General features: G+C 38.2%; 1 protein-coding gene across 1 annotated transcript in view; it reads right to left on the bottom strand.

Annotated features, from left to right (window-relative positions):
- The window catches only part of EVC2 (EvC ciliary complex subunit 2), a 74955-nt gene that overhangs the window by 16138 nt on the left and 40273 nt on the right, over positions 1–18544 (bottom strand). The window contains exons 12-15 of the mRNA XM_086611988.1: positions 13434–13593; positions 11666–12127; positions 8277–8477; positions 6852–6974 (exon numbers count right to left, since the gene is read on the bottom strand). Coding sequence (XP_086468114.1) covers positions 6852–6974; positions 8277–8477; positions 11666–12127; positions 13434–13593 — 946 coding nt within the window. The remainder of the gene's footprint in view (positions 1–6851; positions 6975–8276; positions 8478–11665; positions 12128–13433; positions 13594–18544) is intronic.

Raw genomic sequence — 18544 nt, 5'->3', positions numbered from 1 at the left:
ACAATGTCTCTCAACATTACTGTTTAACAAATCAATCTTGAATTAATGCAGGCATGTGACACTAAATAATAAATAAGCATATGGGTTACAAATAAATATAAGGGATATTGGAGTTAGGAGGAGAACTCAACTCAGAGATCAAACTGGAAACACGGTAACCAAAATGCTAAAAACTAAGCTGTTATTTTTGAACACGGAGGCAGAGATTTCCAGTGAAAAGCAGAGATGGCCAAAATTGGGAGTTTATGGAAAAAGAGCTGAACTGTCTTCCAGTACTTGTTCAAAAAAGAGCAGATGACATTTACATTAGGATAGATCCAGAAATATCTATTGCTTGTTTCTATGTTTCAGTTTTCAATAGGAAAAAAATTAATAATAATTATTTTTATATATATCTTCTACGTTCTTTGCAGGCAGGCAAGAAACCTATTAAAGTGAATTTGAGACCTTTTGCTTTCTGTAGAATGCTTTTTACTGAAAAGCAGTACCTTTAGCATCTTCCATTTAAGCTCAGAGTGCAGAAGTTCACAGGCCTTCTAAGGCGTACACTGTACTCCAGCAGCACTGATCAGAAATCCAAGATAAAAACTTCCGCAGAACATCCTACAAGTCACCACATTGATATAAATTGCACAAGACAGACAATCCCACCCTAACTCAGTTTTGTTGGGGAGGGAGTTTGTTGGTTTGTTTTGGTTTATCTATCTTGTCAAAGCAAATTTGTTTTCAAACTCCAAAATGTTATTTCAAGATATTCTTGCGAGCCTAGAAGCAAGACTGTTCATATCTCAATGCCAAGACAAGTATTCAAAACAAAAAATAATAATTAAAAAAAAATCTTTCTTCAAGAGCTTGTGCACAAGACTAATTTCTCAAATCAGATTCAAGTTTTTGTTCTGAAAGGCATGTTGAGTCAATTGTTACACTACAATTGTGACACAAGAAAACATTCTCAAAAGCAATTTGCAATATTCAGAGCTGCATCGCCCGACTGTCCAATTTTTAAGGTCTCAGTTGTGAAGTTTCCATTGACTTGCCCTCACCCTTCTTTTCAGAAGTGAAAGCTGATGCACTCTTATGTGATTCTTAAAGAAAGAACTGAATGGAAGTGAGTCCTTAACAGTAAACCAGACATGTTAACAAATACCAGAAGAAATAACTTCTAAAGGAAGGCAAGGAATCTACATCTGGTTCAGTCAGTTGCTTAATACTTCGCTAACAACAGCTGCTGTCTAGCATGGTGTTCAGGGAGATGCACAGCTACATCAGACATCACTTTAAAGAGTAATATAGAATCATAGAATCATTTAGGTTGGAAGAGACCTTGAAGACCAAGTCTAACCGCTAACCTAACACTGCCAAGTCCACCACTAAATTATGTCCCTAAGCACCACGTCTACACTCCTTTTAAATACCTCCAGGAATGGTGACTCAACCACTTTCCTGGACAGCCTGTTCCAGTGCTTAACAATCCTTTAGGTGAAGAAACTTTTCCTAATATCCAATCTAAACCTCCCCTGGTGCAACTTGAGGCCATTTCTTTTTGTCCTACCACTTGTTACCTAGGAGAGGAGACCAACACCCACCTCACTATAACTTCCTTTCAGGTAGTTGTAGAGCCATAAGGTCTCCTCTCAGGCTCCTTTTCTCCAAGCTAAACAACCCCAGTTTCCTCAGCTGCTCCTCATAGGACTTGTGCTCTAGACCTTCCACCAGCTTCATTGTTCTTCTTTGGACACACTCCAGCACATCAAAGTCTTTATTGTAGTGGGGGGCCCAAAATTGAACACACTATTTGAGGTTCAGTCTCACCAGTGCCGAGTACAGAGGGACGATCACTTCCCTAGTCCTGCTGGCCACGCTATTTCTGACACAAGCCAGGATGCTATTGGCCTTCTTGGCCACCTGGGCACACCGCTGGCTCATATTCAGCTGGCTGTTGACCAACACCCCCAGGTCCTTTACCTCCAGGCAGCTTTCCAGCCACTCTTCCCCAAGTCTGTAGTGTTGTATGGGGTTGTTGTGACCCAAGTGCAGGACTCATCCCTGAGCCTGGTTGAACCTCACACCATTAGCCTCAGCCCATCGATCCAGCCTGTCCAGACCTCTCTGTAGAGCCTTTCTACCCTCAAGCAGATCGACACTCCCACTCAACCTGGTGTCATCTGAAAACTCACTGATGGTGCACTTGATCCCCTCGTCCAGACCATTGATAAAGATACTAAACAGAACTGGCCGCAATACTGAGCCCTGGGGAACACCACTTGCGACCGGCCGCCAACTGGATTCAACTCCATTCACCACAACTCTTTGGGCCCAGCCATCCAGCCAGTTTTTTACCCAGCAAAGTGTACACCTGTCCAAGCCATGAGCAGCCAGTTTCTCCAGGAGAATGCTGCAGGAAATGGGTCAAAGGCTTTAGTAAAGTCTAGGTAGACAACATCCACAGCCTTTCCCTCACCCACTAAGCAGGTCACCTTGTTAGAGAAGGAGGTCAGGTTAGTCAAGCAGGAAATGAAATATATGTTAGAAATATATGTTAGAAATGAACCAGGCTGGACAACTAATGCCAACGTTTTGAAACGTCACTTGTGGAAACATTGAGTTTTGAGTTTACTTAAAAACAGGAAAATGAAGATGGATGAGAACAACCAATGTTTTTGTTGCAAGAGACTAAATAATTTATATCATGATTTTCATTACAATAGCACCTATTCAAGTAATGGAAAAAAAAAAAATCAAGCAGACTTACCTGCCTAGAAGAAAATAGGTCCATTTTCAAAAGGACTAATATTCTAGAGTCTATGTGATGCTCCCTAGTCAAAATATTAGTGCAGCTTCTTAACTAAAAGAAATTATTACAACACTACAAGCTTGAATGAGTTATGACAACATGCACACATTGAAGAGCTCATCCTTCTCTTCTTCCAACTTCTATTTACATGTCTAAGATACTGCCTGCCAGAATACACACATTTTTACAGTATCTCAAAAAAGGGGAAAATACCTGCTTGAGGTGCGATTTGTTTTAAATGACACAAAATTATCAAATATCAAATTATCAAATATCTGGAGGCTGCCTTTGTGGTTTATGAACAGGATGTGCTATAAACCTTTAAAAGTGCAGATCCAAAAAAATTACACAGAAATGTTTTGACAGGTGTGTGCACACAACTGAATTTAAAGTTTGCATCTCTCTTCACAGGAGGCTCAGCTCCAGACACAAAGATTTTAAATGAATTGTACATATATGAAATCTGGGGATGGATGAATGAATAATGAATAGATGAATGAGTAAATGAGCGATCCCCTTTAGTGAAAGTTTGAACTCATTAAAATGAATAATGAATAAGGATGGAAATGCAGTTTGATAACTTGAGTTCACTTATAAGGAGACCTGAGAACGTATATTTCAATTGCAGCTGAATTCAAAGGCAAAAAAAAGATGCCACTGATGACAGAAACACACTTTTGTCAATCACTTCAAGTAACAGGGAGTTTATATGATTCATGGAATATACTGAACATAAGATTCATGGTCCAAACTGAAAAACTAGATACTATTTGCATATTACTAAGTACAAAGCCATACATTATGCATGTCCAAGTAAGAGAGATGGAGCACCTCTCCTATGAAGAAAGGCTGAGAGAGCCAGAGTTGTTTAGCCTGGAGAAGAGAAGGCTCCAGGAAGACCTTATAGCAGCTGCCTTTTAATTCTTAGAAGGGGGCTTATAAGATGGGCACAAACTTTTTAGCAGGGTCTGTTGCAATAGGACAAGGGGTAATGGTTATAAACTAAAAATAGGTAGATTTAGACTAGATACAAAGAAAAAATTTTTTACAATCAAGGTGGTAAAAAACTGGAACAGGTGGCCCAGAGAGGTGGTAGATGGCCCGTCCCTGGAAACGTTCAAGGTTGGATGGGGCTCTAAGCAATCTGATCTAGATGAAGATGTCCATGCTCATGGCAAGAGGGGTTGGACTAGATGACCTTTAAAGGTCCCTTCCAACCCAAACGATTCTATGATTCTACAGGAATGACATTCAGCTTTATCATTGAGCATCTATGCAATACTATACAGTAAATTAACTACTCTTAAGCAAACAAAATGTTGCATTACTCAACTGGTGATATTAGCTAACTCTAGCCACCTGAGTTAGCCACCTGTCTGTCTCTTGGCAGCTCTGAAATCACACCTCTGCAAACAGAAACACATTTGTGAAAAATCGAAGCTTGCAAGTAGACCTGACTTCAGGGTGACATAGAAGGTGATTTCAGTAGAAGGTGGATCAGATATTGATTACACACTAAATTATAAACTATTTATAAACTAATAATCCTGGCCATTCTTGAAACCTTTTATCATACCAAACAGAAGACTGTAAAATACTGCTTGACATTGTACTATTTAACATAATATTATTAGAGCGTCAAACTACTTTGGTTATGATGAATTCACTCCCTTAGGTCTGAACGTTTGCTGTGGATTCCACGTGAAACATCCAAACTACACGAAAAATTGCCAATGCTGTAAATGCAATGATTAGTCCACTGCCTGAAAGCAGTGTCTTCTAAATTCCATATTTAGTTCAGACTAATTGCTAACTAGTGTTGCTTCAGTCCTAAAAACCACAAATAAAGGGAATAATCTGAAAATGTACTTGATTGTACCTGCAAGCCCAAAGACACTTCTCACACAAGTATTATTATTGTTTTTTTTAAGCCCAGCAGGGAAAACAGGCTAAACAATGTCAGTATTTCTACCACTGTGTTTCTTCTGAGACAGGTAACTGCTATTTCACAAAGGAGCAGCTATTTTCTTGCACACAAGACAACTCAAAACAGCTATGAAAAACAAAAGGAGTAGATACAGTCTGCTTTTGAAGATTTTCACAGCAAGGTCAACAATACTCCCAGGTGCTCCAAGACTAGGCTTCAAACTTCTTGCCATGGCCTCCCCACTCACTGCCTCCTGTCTAGGAGTTGTTCTTCTCTGTCATGCTGATTTTACACTATTACAAAACACATCCCACAGCTGCTTTCATAAGCATTAGCTAGAAACCATTTTACAGCCATCCTGTAGTGAGACAGAACCTACGACACCGTGTGAAGTCTGCAGCAGCGAAGGCAGGAGAAATACAGCAGTGCTGTATTGCCCCATTGTCCTCTTTTTCCTGTCCGGAACTGCGCAACTTCAGATGGTTAATTCTGAGTGAGATGATAAAAGTGTTCACGCTAATGCAGATGTGTAAGTGTAAGATTCTAAATGAGGAACGAGGTAACAGATTGTAACAGCCAAAAGAAAGAGACTCTACTTCTGTGCGCAACATAAGGTTTATTGCTTATATTTCTGTGTCCTAACAATAATGTGTGAACTAACAATTTTCCATAACAATAGTTTAGCTTCCTTACCGGGAAAAGCTTGAAGTATGTTGCTTTTTATAACTAATGTGCAGCCATACAATTAGAACAACAGGTATGCCAGATGGTGCATATAAAATTGCAACAGTGAGGCTTAGAGAAGCTACCTTTCCAGTTTTTAAACAGTTCTAACAAAAATGTAAGACAATATTCATACCAAATAAGTATTCAGTACTTTTTTAACAGAAAATCTTAGCTCATACTTTGTTGTACTTTCAAGTAACAGTACAAAAAAAAAAAAATCTAAATTTTGGAGGTCAAGGTAATAGGTATTGAAGCCAAAAGTCTAAACGCCTTCATTAAAGGATCAGGGCATTCTTGGACCAGAGTTATAAGAGTGCCAGAACACACTTGCTCACTTGTTGCATTCTTACCCAAGCACCCGCTTTCACTTTCAAAGACTGAGTGCTGGACTAGATAAACATTTGCAACCAATACTAACAATGTGTTGCTCTCACGTGAAAGAGAAATTATTTCTCAATGAACATGTTGGCCTAGTATTTTTCATTCCTAAGGACAGAAGCATAAAAAGCAGAGGAAAGAGGTGTAAAAAAAGATTTTTGTCCAAATTGCTACTAAAAATGATATTGCAATCATTGATGAAACTATTTTTCATCTACCAATTTTAATTACTAATGACACCTGCTTGTTCTGCATAGTTCTTATAGCTGTGCACCACTTAGATCTAACAGTTATCACTGTTACATTCCTCTGATACACACAAGTAGTATTACCTATATTTTACAAGTGGGAAGAGAAGGAGAGAAAAGTTAAAGAACACAAACAAGACCTCATGGAACATCTGTTGGCATAGAAGGAAAAAGTGTCCAAAGCCCCATATTGGCATTGGCCCCACTTATTCCTTAAGGATAAACTTTAGAATGGGGCTGTGAGCCAACCCACCAGAATGAAGGCTTCCTTTCAATAAGCTCTGTACAAATAACCTCAGCCCCTTCCCAAGAAGTCTTTGGATCTAAGACTTCATTGCTGGGTTTTTGGTAGCATTAGGAGAGGTGAGAGAATTCAATTTTGCTCAACTGAAGTACACAGTAAAGCACCCTCCATGCTTTAAAAATCTTACTAAGAAAACCAGAGGATCTAGAGGAGTCTTGCAATCATATATACGCCAAGCCCTAGAACCACTGGAAGGAAGAAGGGCAAGACAGGGCAAGACATGAAATCAGTTCTCTAACTTTAAAGGTGCAAAAATTAAAACAAAGCCAAAACTATAAAGTTTGAAATACAGTATCTTGAGATACGCAGGAAAGAGTAGAGGGCTGCATCATGCTACTAAATCTCATGTCTTTTTTATCTGGCTCTTATTCACATTGATAGAAAACTGTCGTTCTTTACTTACTGTCATGGTTACCTCCCCCCTCACTTCAAACCATGACACTAAAGATCAGTACAGAAAAAGTTTGCACTTACCTTATTCAAATCTTCATCTTTCACTAAGTCTTCATAAATGAAAATTTTGTCTTGTAAAGATGTCTTCAGAATATCTATTTTATTTCTATTCCTGGATCCTGTTTTTTTCATTTTAGAATGCTGCTGTAAGAAAATAGCACAAAATGCTTTATTTGTTAGAGGTATATGAGGATGTTAACATTATTACTTACTATTACTGGCAGATCAACTAATTAATGAAACACTAAGCAAGGATGATTTTCAGTGAGAAAATATTTCTGAAGTGAAGGTGCTGCCTATTGATTCAGAAGATTTCTTTCAGACATTAAAAGTTGGAAATTTTGTTTTTAATTTCTTTCAAGCAGAATTATATATTCATCCTTTCCATGAAAACTGCTGGTGCATTAATTTGATTTTAAGCAAGCTTTAGCAGTGATAATAAGAGAAGATTTAAACTGATATTTTGTCTCCTCGGCATGGTTAAAATGAACAAAGAATATTAATTTAAGAACTACATTGTTTTCAAGACACAGTATATGAATCACAAATGAACCATGATAATATTAAGGGGCACCGCTTCATGTAATCAAATTATTCTTGACCTTTCTATTTCTCTACAAGAATATCAACTAAGTATAATGCACTCTTGGGGAAATGATAACATCTGTTCAACTATAAGGCTTTTGCAAAGTCATTTCCCTTCTTTAGTACTTTAGAAATAATTAAGGTTTTGAACTAGGCTAATTCCTAGTAAAATTAACCCAAGTTTATGCATTTAGAAAACATAACTGAACGAAAACAAAGCAACGGGTAGTCCTCCTTTTTATGATGGTATTGGATACAATTCATACAGGAAACACTTTTTTTCCTCCTATTTAAGAACTGAAAATAATTTATGATTCCACAGGTTTTAAATTTTACTGAAGGAATTAAACACCCCTCATCTCTTTCCTACATGGAGAAAACAGTGTAGGACATTCCCTTAAAAAACTCCCTAAATCTTTCCTTGATTTAGCGCCAAATTTAGTAATGTGTAGGGGCTGCCAGAGAAATCTCAGTTTGGGCTGTAAAGGATCCAACTTGTCGCTGACATTCAGAGCCAGGCTCAACACCGCTCCAATTTTTGGCACTTCAGTTGACTCTCCTCAGAGATGCAGCACCATTTGGCCACCCATCTGCTTCTTTATACCTGTGCTGCCTTCTTGGGAAAGCTGGAGGAAGTGCAAGTGGCAGAAATAGGCAGGCATACGTGAAGAAAATATTTATCCAACTGCTATTCAAACAATTATTTTTAAGGTCCACCAATCCACACAAACAGGATTAGCATGCATCGTTGCCACACCTATGGAGAAGCTATGGACCCATATCTGCAGCCGAGGCCAACAACGTGCAGCTACACTCCTAAACCCCTTGCACATCCCCACACCGATCCCACATCATTCCCACCTGTTTATTGGTCATTGCTAAATTCTGATCGACTTTCAGCAGTTCTGTGTCCCTCCGCTCCACCTCGAGAGCCTGAAGCAAGGTTCTTGCTCTTATCTTGGGCCATGCCAAGCTGCTGTCCACCTGAGAGAAGCAGCAGTGCAGCTCTTGTCTCAATCTAAGCAATTCCTCTTCTGATAGTGACAGGGGTAAACTTAGGAGCTGCCTATTAAAAAAAAGAAAGTTATTTGCTGCTCACTGATATAGGCAATTTCACATAAAATGTAAGACATGCACACAAATACTTTACATGACAATGATAATAATTTTTTGTATTGTTCATGTATCAGTTAATGATTCCACACATAGGACTGAGCTGCTGAGCATGTTCAAAACATCCTTGGGGATACTTTAAATTCTGCATACAGAACTTCCTGGACTGTAAAACTTCATTTTCAAGGGGAAACAGTTTTTGAATATTTTAAAAATAAATAAATATTTTTTAGCACATTTCCTATGCACAGAATCCTTCCACTTCTTCAGACAATACAAACCCTGAACTTAGGGCTGAAATTGAGACAAAAAGATTCCTGCAAAGCCTCCCTGCGCTGTTTCCCAGCACTTAGTAGTCACAGCTACTGAGCAGCAAAATAAAAATAAAATAAAAAAGTCTCTCTGTTATAAACTCATATATGTCATCCCTCCCATCACCAAGTCACAAGAGTTCTAGCTGTTCTTTGTAAAAAGGCTTTTAGCAGTCTGAATAACAGAGAATATATTTTAGCAGTAATTTGAATCACTCAAAGTTCCCATTTAGTAGAAGGAAGGTTCTCAATAGGAAGTCTGGGGAACTGATCCTCAGGTCAAGCTGAAGATGATTTCAAAATAAAGCATGCTAAAGCCTAAATTCACCTTCCAGTTGTGACTAATCTTAGACTACATTAATCTTCTTATCTTGTGACTGAAATATTTCCTTAGGAGTATTTAATAATAAATACCATAATTTTTTGTTTGGAAATCTTCTCTATTTCCCCAACAATGTATCTGTATTTAAAGCATAAACAGCATATTTTAAAAAAAGTTTTCTTTAAAATAAAATAAATTATACTGTATGTTCCATTAGGACTGATGCTTTTATTCAGTATATCACAGGCTTATACCACCTTATCATTTCACCACAATATTTCTGAGTTTAGAAATCTTTATTTCTGTTTAATGATTCAGCAGAGTACAGCTAAATCCTAAATAAAAACATTTTCATGCATAAAGTTTTTTCTCCTCAAAAAATTACTTACTTTAAGGCAATATTACTCCAAGCAAGCATTTACAGTATACTTAACTATTTCTCATGTTGTCTTAGACTTTTAGAAGATAATCCATACTATATAGAGATATAGAAGAAAATACAGTAAATCATAGTTTTGTCATGTCCATGTTTAAAAAGGACTTTAAACTTTAATGATCTTCATAAACGTTTTGGACTTACTCATGGTCTCTCTGATAAGCAACAAAAATGAAAAGCTATCATTCAAAATAATTCTTTGTGAAAACTAGATAGCAGATGAGAACATAAACATGAGAGCTAGCATCTGCCATCGCAATATCAAAACTGACAGACAGTGGACTGAACATAAAGACAATGACAGATTTTAAGGGGCTTTTGATATGGCAGTTCTGCAACTGCTGCATTTTTTGTATCTATGTTCCAGTATTTTACTGGGAAAAAAAACCACCACCAACAACAAAATGGCTTACTTTTGCTGTAAATAAAGATAGCATCTAAAAAATACAACAGGCAACACCGCAGGCTGGAACATAATTATCATGGAATTGTAAGTTAGAAACAGGAACAGACCTGCTGGGTCATACGATCTTACTTCCCTGCTCGAGCAGGTCTGCTCTCAGCAGCGTAAATAAGAGATAATAAGACGAGCTAGAAAATACATTGAAACGGTTTATAGAAAAGTATTTAAAATGCTGAATAAAACACAAAGCCTTTGAAATGAGAACCAAACCAAGTCACAAATGAATTTTTTTTTTCAACAAAGCAAATGCAATCGGCCAGATTTCTTTTTATATTCCCATTACATGGTTTTACACTGTGCAGCAGGCAAACTTGTAAAGATGCTGTCTCAACAAAACTGTCCACACAAATCTGTTTTGCTTTAAGAGAAGAGGTATGAAGGAGAAACCTTTACTAATGCTTTTTCCCCTGCTCCCCGTTCAATCTCTCATGCCCAGTACGTTTGCTCCAGGGTCAGACAGTCTAATATAGGTTTGCCGGTTTCATTTGCTTCGCCTAAAGCTGCAATTTTCACAGCAGATTATTTTTCCTTGTTCCCATGTCTCCAACAATGCCCGTTATTAAATAGATATTGTGTAGGAAACATAGTAGTGTAAATATTCAGGTAATAAAACAACTAGTCATAAATCATAGAATCATAGAATGGTTTGGGTTGGAAAGGACCTCAAAGATCATCTAGTTCCAACCCCCCTGCCATGGGCAGGGACACCTTCCACTACACCAGGTTGCCGAAAGCCTCATCCAACCTGGCCTTGAACACTTCCACGGACGGGGCATCCACAACTTCTCTGGGCAGTCAATGTACTTGAAAGTCAAGAAAAAACACTAACGAACGGTGCAAGTCTCACAGGGACCTTGCTGCCCAGCCTGAGAGGCACCACGCATGATTTCTCTTGGCTGCAGCCATGGTCTCTCCCTGAACAAGGTCTCCCAATGGTGGCATGGCCACCATCCGCCTTCCCACCTCCCCAGGGTTACATCATAGCAGGTGGCAATAGCCATACAGTGCACTTGGGGCCAGCAAACCTCTCTACAATATCGCCTGTGTCGTGACATCTCTCTGGCTCGGAGCTCGGTGCCAGGGGCACTGCACCAGCAGGCCAGATTGGCCAAGTCTGATGCATGGAGCCCATAGGCTGGATGAGTAGGCTACTGCGCTGTGTATGTCCAGAATATGTGGAATTACTGTGGCAGTGCTTAAAACGAACCGAATGAGTAAGGCTTGACTTGTGGCTAGAAGGAACGCATCAAAATTGGATGTGGTGCTAATTAGGGCTGACACACTAAATGACATTTCCAAAGTGCCGGACCTCTGAGAACAGACTGAGAATAATAATGAAAGATGTGCGAGTAAAACCTGACACGGAGTGAAGGAAGTATAAAACACCACTCCATGTTTTTGGTTTCAAAATCACTGTTTCCTGGGATTTCCACTGCAGCGGTCACCTGCCGGTGCTGCAGGGGCTGAGTGCTTGCAAAAAAATAAAATCAATTCCCAAATGCCTGGCAGAGAAGTGATCATTAGGAACTACACCTAGACAGGCGTGAAAACTCCTAGTTCATTTCTATTTGCAATAATAACTAAGAAAAGGGTGCAGAGAGATACTTGCATGAATACTGATTGTTCCCAGCTCCTCAATTTTTTTTGTTCCGAAATGTTTGTTTCCAGTTCTTGGCTTAGGTTCTGCCTGGTGAGCTGAAGCAGCTCTTCAGCGGCCATGCTCTTGTCACGCTCTTCCCTTTCAAGCTGTTCATGCTTAACAACCATCTCTTTTTTATGGTCCTCCACAGCTTCTAGCAAGAACATCTTTGGCACATTGAGCTTGACCAGTTCTTGCACAAATACCCCACACTGAACACGTTTAAGCTCTTCAATGGCTTTCTCTGTTAGACTAAATAGAAGGTCTTTCAGCTCTTCACTGGCCTCATTGTCAAGCTTTTCAGTAAGTTCTTCAAATTCAATGGTGTGATCACTCAGAAGATTTTTCCAGTAGCTGAGGTAATGAGTGATCTCCTTAGTAGTTTTGAAGGGGTCTCCAAGTGACAGCTGCTCCTTTCGATGCTCTTTCTGCTGATTCATTTGCCAAAAAGATGAACAAAGTTAAGAGAAAAAACATCTCAAATTCTAGCTCTTTAAGTATGCATTTTGTAGCAATGCAAAATTTCGTGCTTTTGTTTTTCAGTGTTCTCGAAACTGCTTTTCAGTGTCCAGAGACATACCCAGCCCTCAACATGATGGCTTTGTGTGCATCTAGCAGGCCTGCGATAATTTAGATTATTGTTACATAGAAGTGCTAATGCAGGCCTGTTATAATTTGGATTTTTGCTAGATAGAAGGGCTAACACCTAAATAAGTGCATAATCTTGTAGTTTGACATAATCTCAACTGGCTGAACTGTAATGATTTGGCAGCATTCAAGAAGTGAATCTGGATCAAATATCAACAAAGAAAAAAAAGAGTAAGGAACAACAACAAAAAAGGGTGAGTTTCTTTTATTTCCCTCATCTTGCAGTATGCAGCGATTTCATTGGAAAGCTAAACTGAAGCTACCTATACTGAGAAAAAAATACAACAATTGAAGTCTCCATCGTTATACCTGCTGTCTTTCCTTGCACTGATATCTGTTAGAGCAGAAAACACTGAAACACATAACCTGCAAAAGGTACAATCAATCTCACCTAACTTTGCTCATCTAAAGAAATATCACCTAATGTAAGACAGTTTTTTTCTACATACTTTGGACAGAAGAAAGATGGAAACCTTTTGATAACAGCTCCCTTCCATTTTACTCAGATCACCCACAAGTCATCTTTCATTATGAAATGATTTGGAGCTCTTGCAGCTAGCCTTGAATTTGAGATGGCTGAGGTGAGGTGACATAAGTCCTGCCACAAGCAACCACAGGTACAGAATCTTTTAAATAATTTTGTTTTGTTGCTGAATTTTAACTGTGCTGTAGAAGTCATTCGAGTCACAGACAGCCAGGAAACCAGCAGAAATCGACGGTCACAGATCTGTGCCATGTCCCTCACCCAACTCCAGAACCTCAGCTGGTTTTTGCCTGTCTGCACATTACAAAGGCTTGTCAATATCCCCTTGGAGAGGCTGGAATAAGTAGAGGGGCTTCACAAGTTTCTCCAGTTGTATTACTTTCTGGCAAGTTTTTTTTTTTTTTTTAAAAAGAACAGCTATTAATTACTGCATAATTAACACAGCACATGGTGGTACACTCCTAAAACCAACAGATGCTTATTTTTGTCTGTGCTCCTGGCAGTGTTGACCCCTGTCACAAGAACTACACTTTACTTTTCAGTTCATTCCATTTTTAATTCAAGATAAGCCCTGTGAAAATGAATATACTGAAAATAATTACCTTTTGTAGCATTTCCCGCCTTCGCTTGGTAATGAGTTTCTGGCGAAGCTTTTGCTTTTCTTGTTTTAAATCATGATCGAATTTCTGTTTAACAGAATTAATTTCAGCGTCAGCTCGGTCCAGCAGCATTCCCAAGTGACTTTCAGGTAGATGACCTGCTCTGTAATAACAGTGTTTGAAGCCTGTTATCCCAGATTTTTAAGAGCAAAAGGATATTTGAGGCAATTAGTACCATAACAAGGTTCAACAAAGTAGACACACAGAATGATCTTTGCTTCTTTAGCAGTGGTACCTTGGGAGATCAAACAAGCAAGTGGATAATAGAAAGATAATCTCAGAGATGAATGTAGAATTGAGGCAGTTAGTGAAGGTGGAGTGAAGGTGTATGAAGAAGGGATAGGAAGAAGGAAGGAAGGGAAGGCAAATGCAAAACCAATTACACATCAGTTAGTAATGCAAGTGATATTCAAATGAGACATTTTAAACCTTATATATTATTCATAATATTTACATTTTTCATTTAATGCCCCCGGAATGCAATTCCAGATGTCTTTTATAACTTCTTCTCCTCATTAGAAACAATTTGCTTTTTAAAGGATGTAATCCAATCAAGTAAAAACAATTAAAAATTATTTTGAAGATATAAAGCAAACATATCCATGAAGAGATTTATATTCAGATTTCCTACTACATTTACATCATCACAAAAATTATAAAGATTTTGAACTACTAGTGAAATACAACAATCTAACAGCAAAGTCTCAGTCTTAAGCACATTGTGCTTTCAAATGGAAGTTTAAGACTATGGTCTACCTCCAGTTGCTGTAGTATATAATTTCAAAGAGTAAGCAAGATCCCAACCGTGCCTGTAACAGTTAGAAAAATCTCCCTTTCCACAAACTAAAATTGAATTTCAAAAATTACCTGCTATTATATTCACATCAGAAATTCCCCAAATCCTTCTCAGACAAGAGAAGAATAAAAGAACATCTTAATTCAGACCAGGCTGTTGGACGTTTCTGAGTTATAATTTCAAACATTAAGCACAGTGGACTTCCAAAATGTGAGCTTTTGCAGAGCTCTTGCAATGTCTGTCTCTTGTATTTCTTTAATCTTCTGCAAACAGGATTAAAATACCTTTCAGTACCTTGAGAGCAATCCACCAAGCATCATTCTTGGATCTTTTGGCCCAGTTATTTTTGTCTTGAAAGCAATCAGGGTTAAATTTCAGTGTTATGTTAAAAAACCCAAACAAGACAACAGCACCAAATTTCCTACCGATATTTGGTAACTCTAAGTCTTGTCCCTCTTTTTTTGATCAAATCCAAAGCAAAAGATTAGTGAATAAAAATTAGATTCACTACAGTGAGGAAGTGAGGCAGTATAATAACCAAGATATTATTTTTAACACCTTCACCCTGTCTTGTACTGAGGAAATAAACCCGGGCTTGTTGATCCAATTAAAATCCCTGTCCAGACCAGTGAAAAGGGGCTGCAATAAGCAGAAAAAGATAAGATGTGCTGAAACCACCCAGCAAATGAAAGACAGGAAAAAACATGTGACACAATGACAGGAGAAATATACCTACCTATGAGGATGGGGGGGGAGGAAGTCCACATTAATTTAGTTACAGGTTGTTGATTTATTTAGAGATCAAATATGTCCACAGCTCAAACTGTAGGCGATGCAGTATTGTAAAACCTATCTGTTTATTTATTTGGAATCTATTATTTAGAAATCCCAGATAACAAAAACAATGGGCAAAACGCCTACCACTACAGAAGTCTATGGGAGTTTATTTGTCAGCTTACATTAATAAGTATTATAGTAATTACTAAAAGGCTCAATCCGGGCAAGAGACCTTCATTTCTGGTTTCACATAAATACAGTATAAAAACAACTACAGTATTAGAACTAAAAGATGTCGTCTTCCCAAAGTACTCTGAACTGAAACACAAAATAAAAGGAAAGGAGAAAGGTAATGAGACAGTATAGACTGTATGATAAACTGCTTGGTCTCAGCATAGCAGACATCTAATCACTGAAGAAATGTGCAGGCACATGTTTAATGTCTTTGGACAAGGAGAATTTTAATGAAGGAGAATACCGCAGTAACGGCAAGGATGTTTACGGGTAGATCCTCCCAAATGCAGCAAGCACCAAGGAAGGCACAGAGATGAAGTGTGTGGCCAACAGCAGCAGTATCATAGGTCAGAGGCAGACCTTGACTTCTCTATACTGAATGAAAGCCAACAAAATTAGGAGAAAATATGAAGTGAGGACATTAAAAGTAAAAAGTATTTGTTTGTATTTGATGCTATGGAGAATTAGCTAAGTGATGCTGGATCCCAGTAAAGGAAGACTGTTTTATGAAAGCTAAAGAAGGCATAGGAGCATCACTAAAACATAAGGGAGACAGATGTGAAGAAGAACAGTTGCACAAGCCTGGATGTGCATGGAAGTTGAATCACAGCACTATACAGAAACTATACAGAGAGAACTTGCAAGACTGTGCCCATGGTACTCAGCTTCAGCTGCTTCAGGGTTTCACCTGCTGAACTGGCATCTTGCCAGTGACCAGATCAGAATTTAGGTAAATAATTCAGAGCAATAAACGATCTACATAAAGTGCTACAAGCAGAACAGGTTTTAAGAGATCATTGGAAAACTTTAAAATAATGCGTTATTGTTGGAGGCATTCACTTTCAAACACCAACTCACTGAAAGGTCCAGCAGGATACTGCTTGGAAAAATAAATTTGCTTATAACAAGGTCCATGTAAATTGAGATTATTCAGAATAATAAGTAAGAGAGCAATACGAGATGTTTTGCTTTGAACTTTTATGTCAGAGATAATGAATTGCCTACTTTAAAAACACAGTCCACAAGAAATGCTTAACATCTTCCGAAGTTTTAATTTTCGTGAGAAATTTATAGAAGTAGCTTGAGTTGCTCCTATCTAGCAAATCAGCAGAACTGGCTTCAGTTTTTAAGAGACCAAGGAAGGAAGGAAACTTCTTGTGAACGACTAGATCCTGGCAAAAGAAAGATGCAACATGTTACAGCTGCTGTAGTTCAAAAACTTCAAGAACCTTGTGCCTCTGTGGACAGCTGGAACAACTAGGGTAAATACTGCCTCAAGTATCGCCTTCCTGCCCATTTATTCTTTAAGGGAAAACACCAAAAGCCTAGCTAGGCATCTCTGAAATCTATCATTACAGGTTATATTTTAAAAGTTGCTTTCCTGCCTTTTGGCACTGCAGTCCATGGACTTGACTTCCAAAAGGCATTGAGAACCCACAGCCAGTCCTGACGAACAAGATATTTTATTTAAATACTACCTTTAGAAAGCCCAGCTTGAAAACTGGTTGCTCTACTTCATTTAAAATGATCACAACCCTCCCTAGACTTGGTTTGGTTTTATTTTGCTTTTTATAACCTTTATTTCTAGCCACACAATCTTTTTCATGTTATTTCAAATTGCCTTGCTATCTGATAAATTTTAAAGATTCTTTTAAGCTCAATTTTCAAAAGACCTCTCCCTTCATCATTTATCTGCTGGTTTATGTATCCCCGAATCTGTTTATCTGTGGTATATCTAATCTACATCTTCTCTCAGTTTATCTTCTCCATATGAACAGCTCTGCGTTTTGAAATTCCATTTACAACAGTAAATTTAAGGCATGCTAAAGCTGGACATAATAGATTAAGACAGACCTGTATCTATATTTAGACAAGCAGATTCAATGCTAGAGTGAAAAATAAGAGAATATTATGGATACAAATTTAAAATACCAGCCTCTCAGACTAGACTTCTCTTGCTGCTCAAATTTTAACACTCCAATTTGCAAATATTCCTCAAAGCACCTTATGACCAATAACTGAAATTCAAGCCCACCTAGCAAAGATTATAACTTACGCTGGGTTTATAGGAAGATATTCGACTTTGTCTGTAGAAAACAGACTAGGAAACAACGTGAAGTACTACATTCTGGAGTTTTATAATCTCAACATCTAAAGAATGAACAATAAAACAGTTTGGCCAACGTTGGCCTGAAAGGAATTCCTACTGCAGCAGGTGTGGGGGGTTACAGGAAAATAAGTAGTTCTAGTGTCAGCAAGTCAGACTGGATTGCTTCTCTACAAATGCCATTTCTACTTACAGACATGTGTTTCCTTTGTCCACAGAGTACTATGACCACTGCATAGTCTGCAAAGTTTAATAGGGAAGCGCTAGAGAATTTACTTTTTCATCTTGGTAATGACACTTCTTGGTTTTGGAAGTTTTTGGCTTTTTGGGAAGGGTTTTTTCTTGGTACACTTTTTGGGATGAGATCCATGAGATCTTGGATTAGTAATACTAGATGTTTCTTCTCTGTTTTTGTAGTTGATCTGATTTGTGACTGTTAGCTGCAATAACAGGCATTAAACACTGATTTAAGCCACAGATGCAGTGGTCATACAGGTGGGAGTTTCTCTGGAAAGCTTTTCACATAACCACAAAATCTGGGAAAACATCTCAGAACATTTCTTATAATCCGACTGCAAGGGCAGGCATGAATTGATGAAAGTGAACTCTCTGCAAAAGATGTGTCAATTGTATTTCCCACGTCAGCAGATTTATTTTTTGTCTTTGAGCGACACAAATGCAAATTTTAGCAAAATAGGCAAAGCAGTGCAAGCATACTAGAAGAACTCAGATCAACAAATCTTGAGACTAAACTTAGCCAATGAGGCAGCACACAAAACAATTAAAAAGAGCAAGGAAAGGTTACAAGTGTCAGGTAAATGACTTCATTGTATCAACAGATACAATCTTTGGTAGCTTTTAAGAAACCTCTTGCTTCCCAATATTAAATTACTTTTAAATTAAGTCAACATCATGAAAGAAAAAACACAATTTATAGACACAATATATTTCTACAGTGCTATCTCTTGCTGTTGATGCCAAAAGGCTGGTACTACATTACCTATTTTGTACTTGTTCTGTTGATACATGCTCCACATGATGCCCGTGACTGACAACAATACAGATGTCTAAAATACACAAAGGAAGCTGCATGTGCAGAATCAACAGTAGCAGTGCTAGGTTGCTTTCATGCCCACTGAT

Source organism: Tauraco erythrolophus, chromosome 5 (assembly GCF_009769465.1).
Source record: "Tauraco erythrolophus isolate bTauEry1 chromosome 5, bTauEry1.pri, whole genome shotgun sequence".
Lineage (NCBI taxonomy): Eukaryota > Metazoa > Chordata > Aves > Musophagiformes > Musophagidae > Tauraco > Tauraco erythrolophus.
Note: the sequence above shows the minus strand (reverse complement) of the source record. Positions and strands in the feature narration are given on the sequence as shown.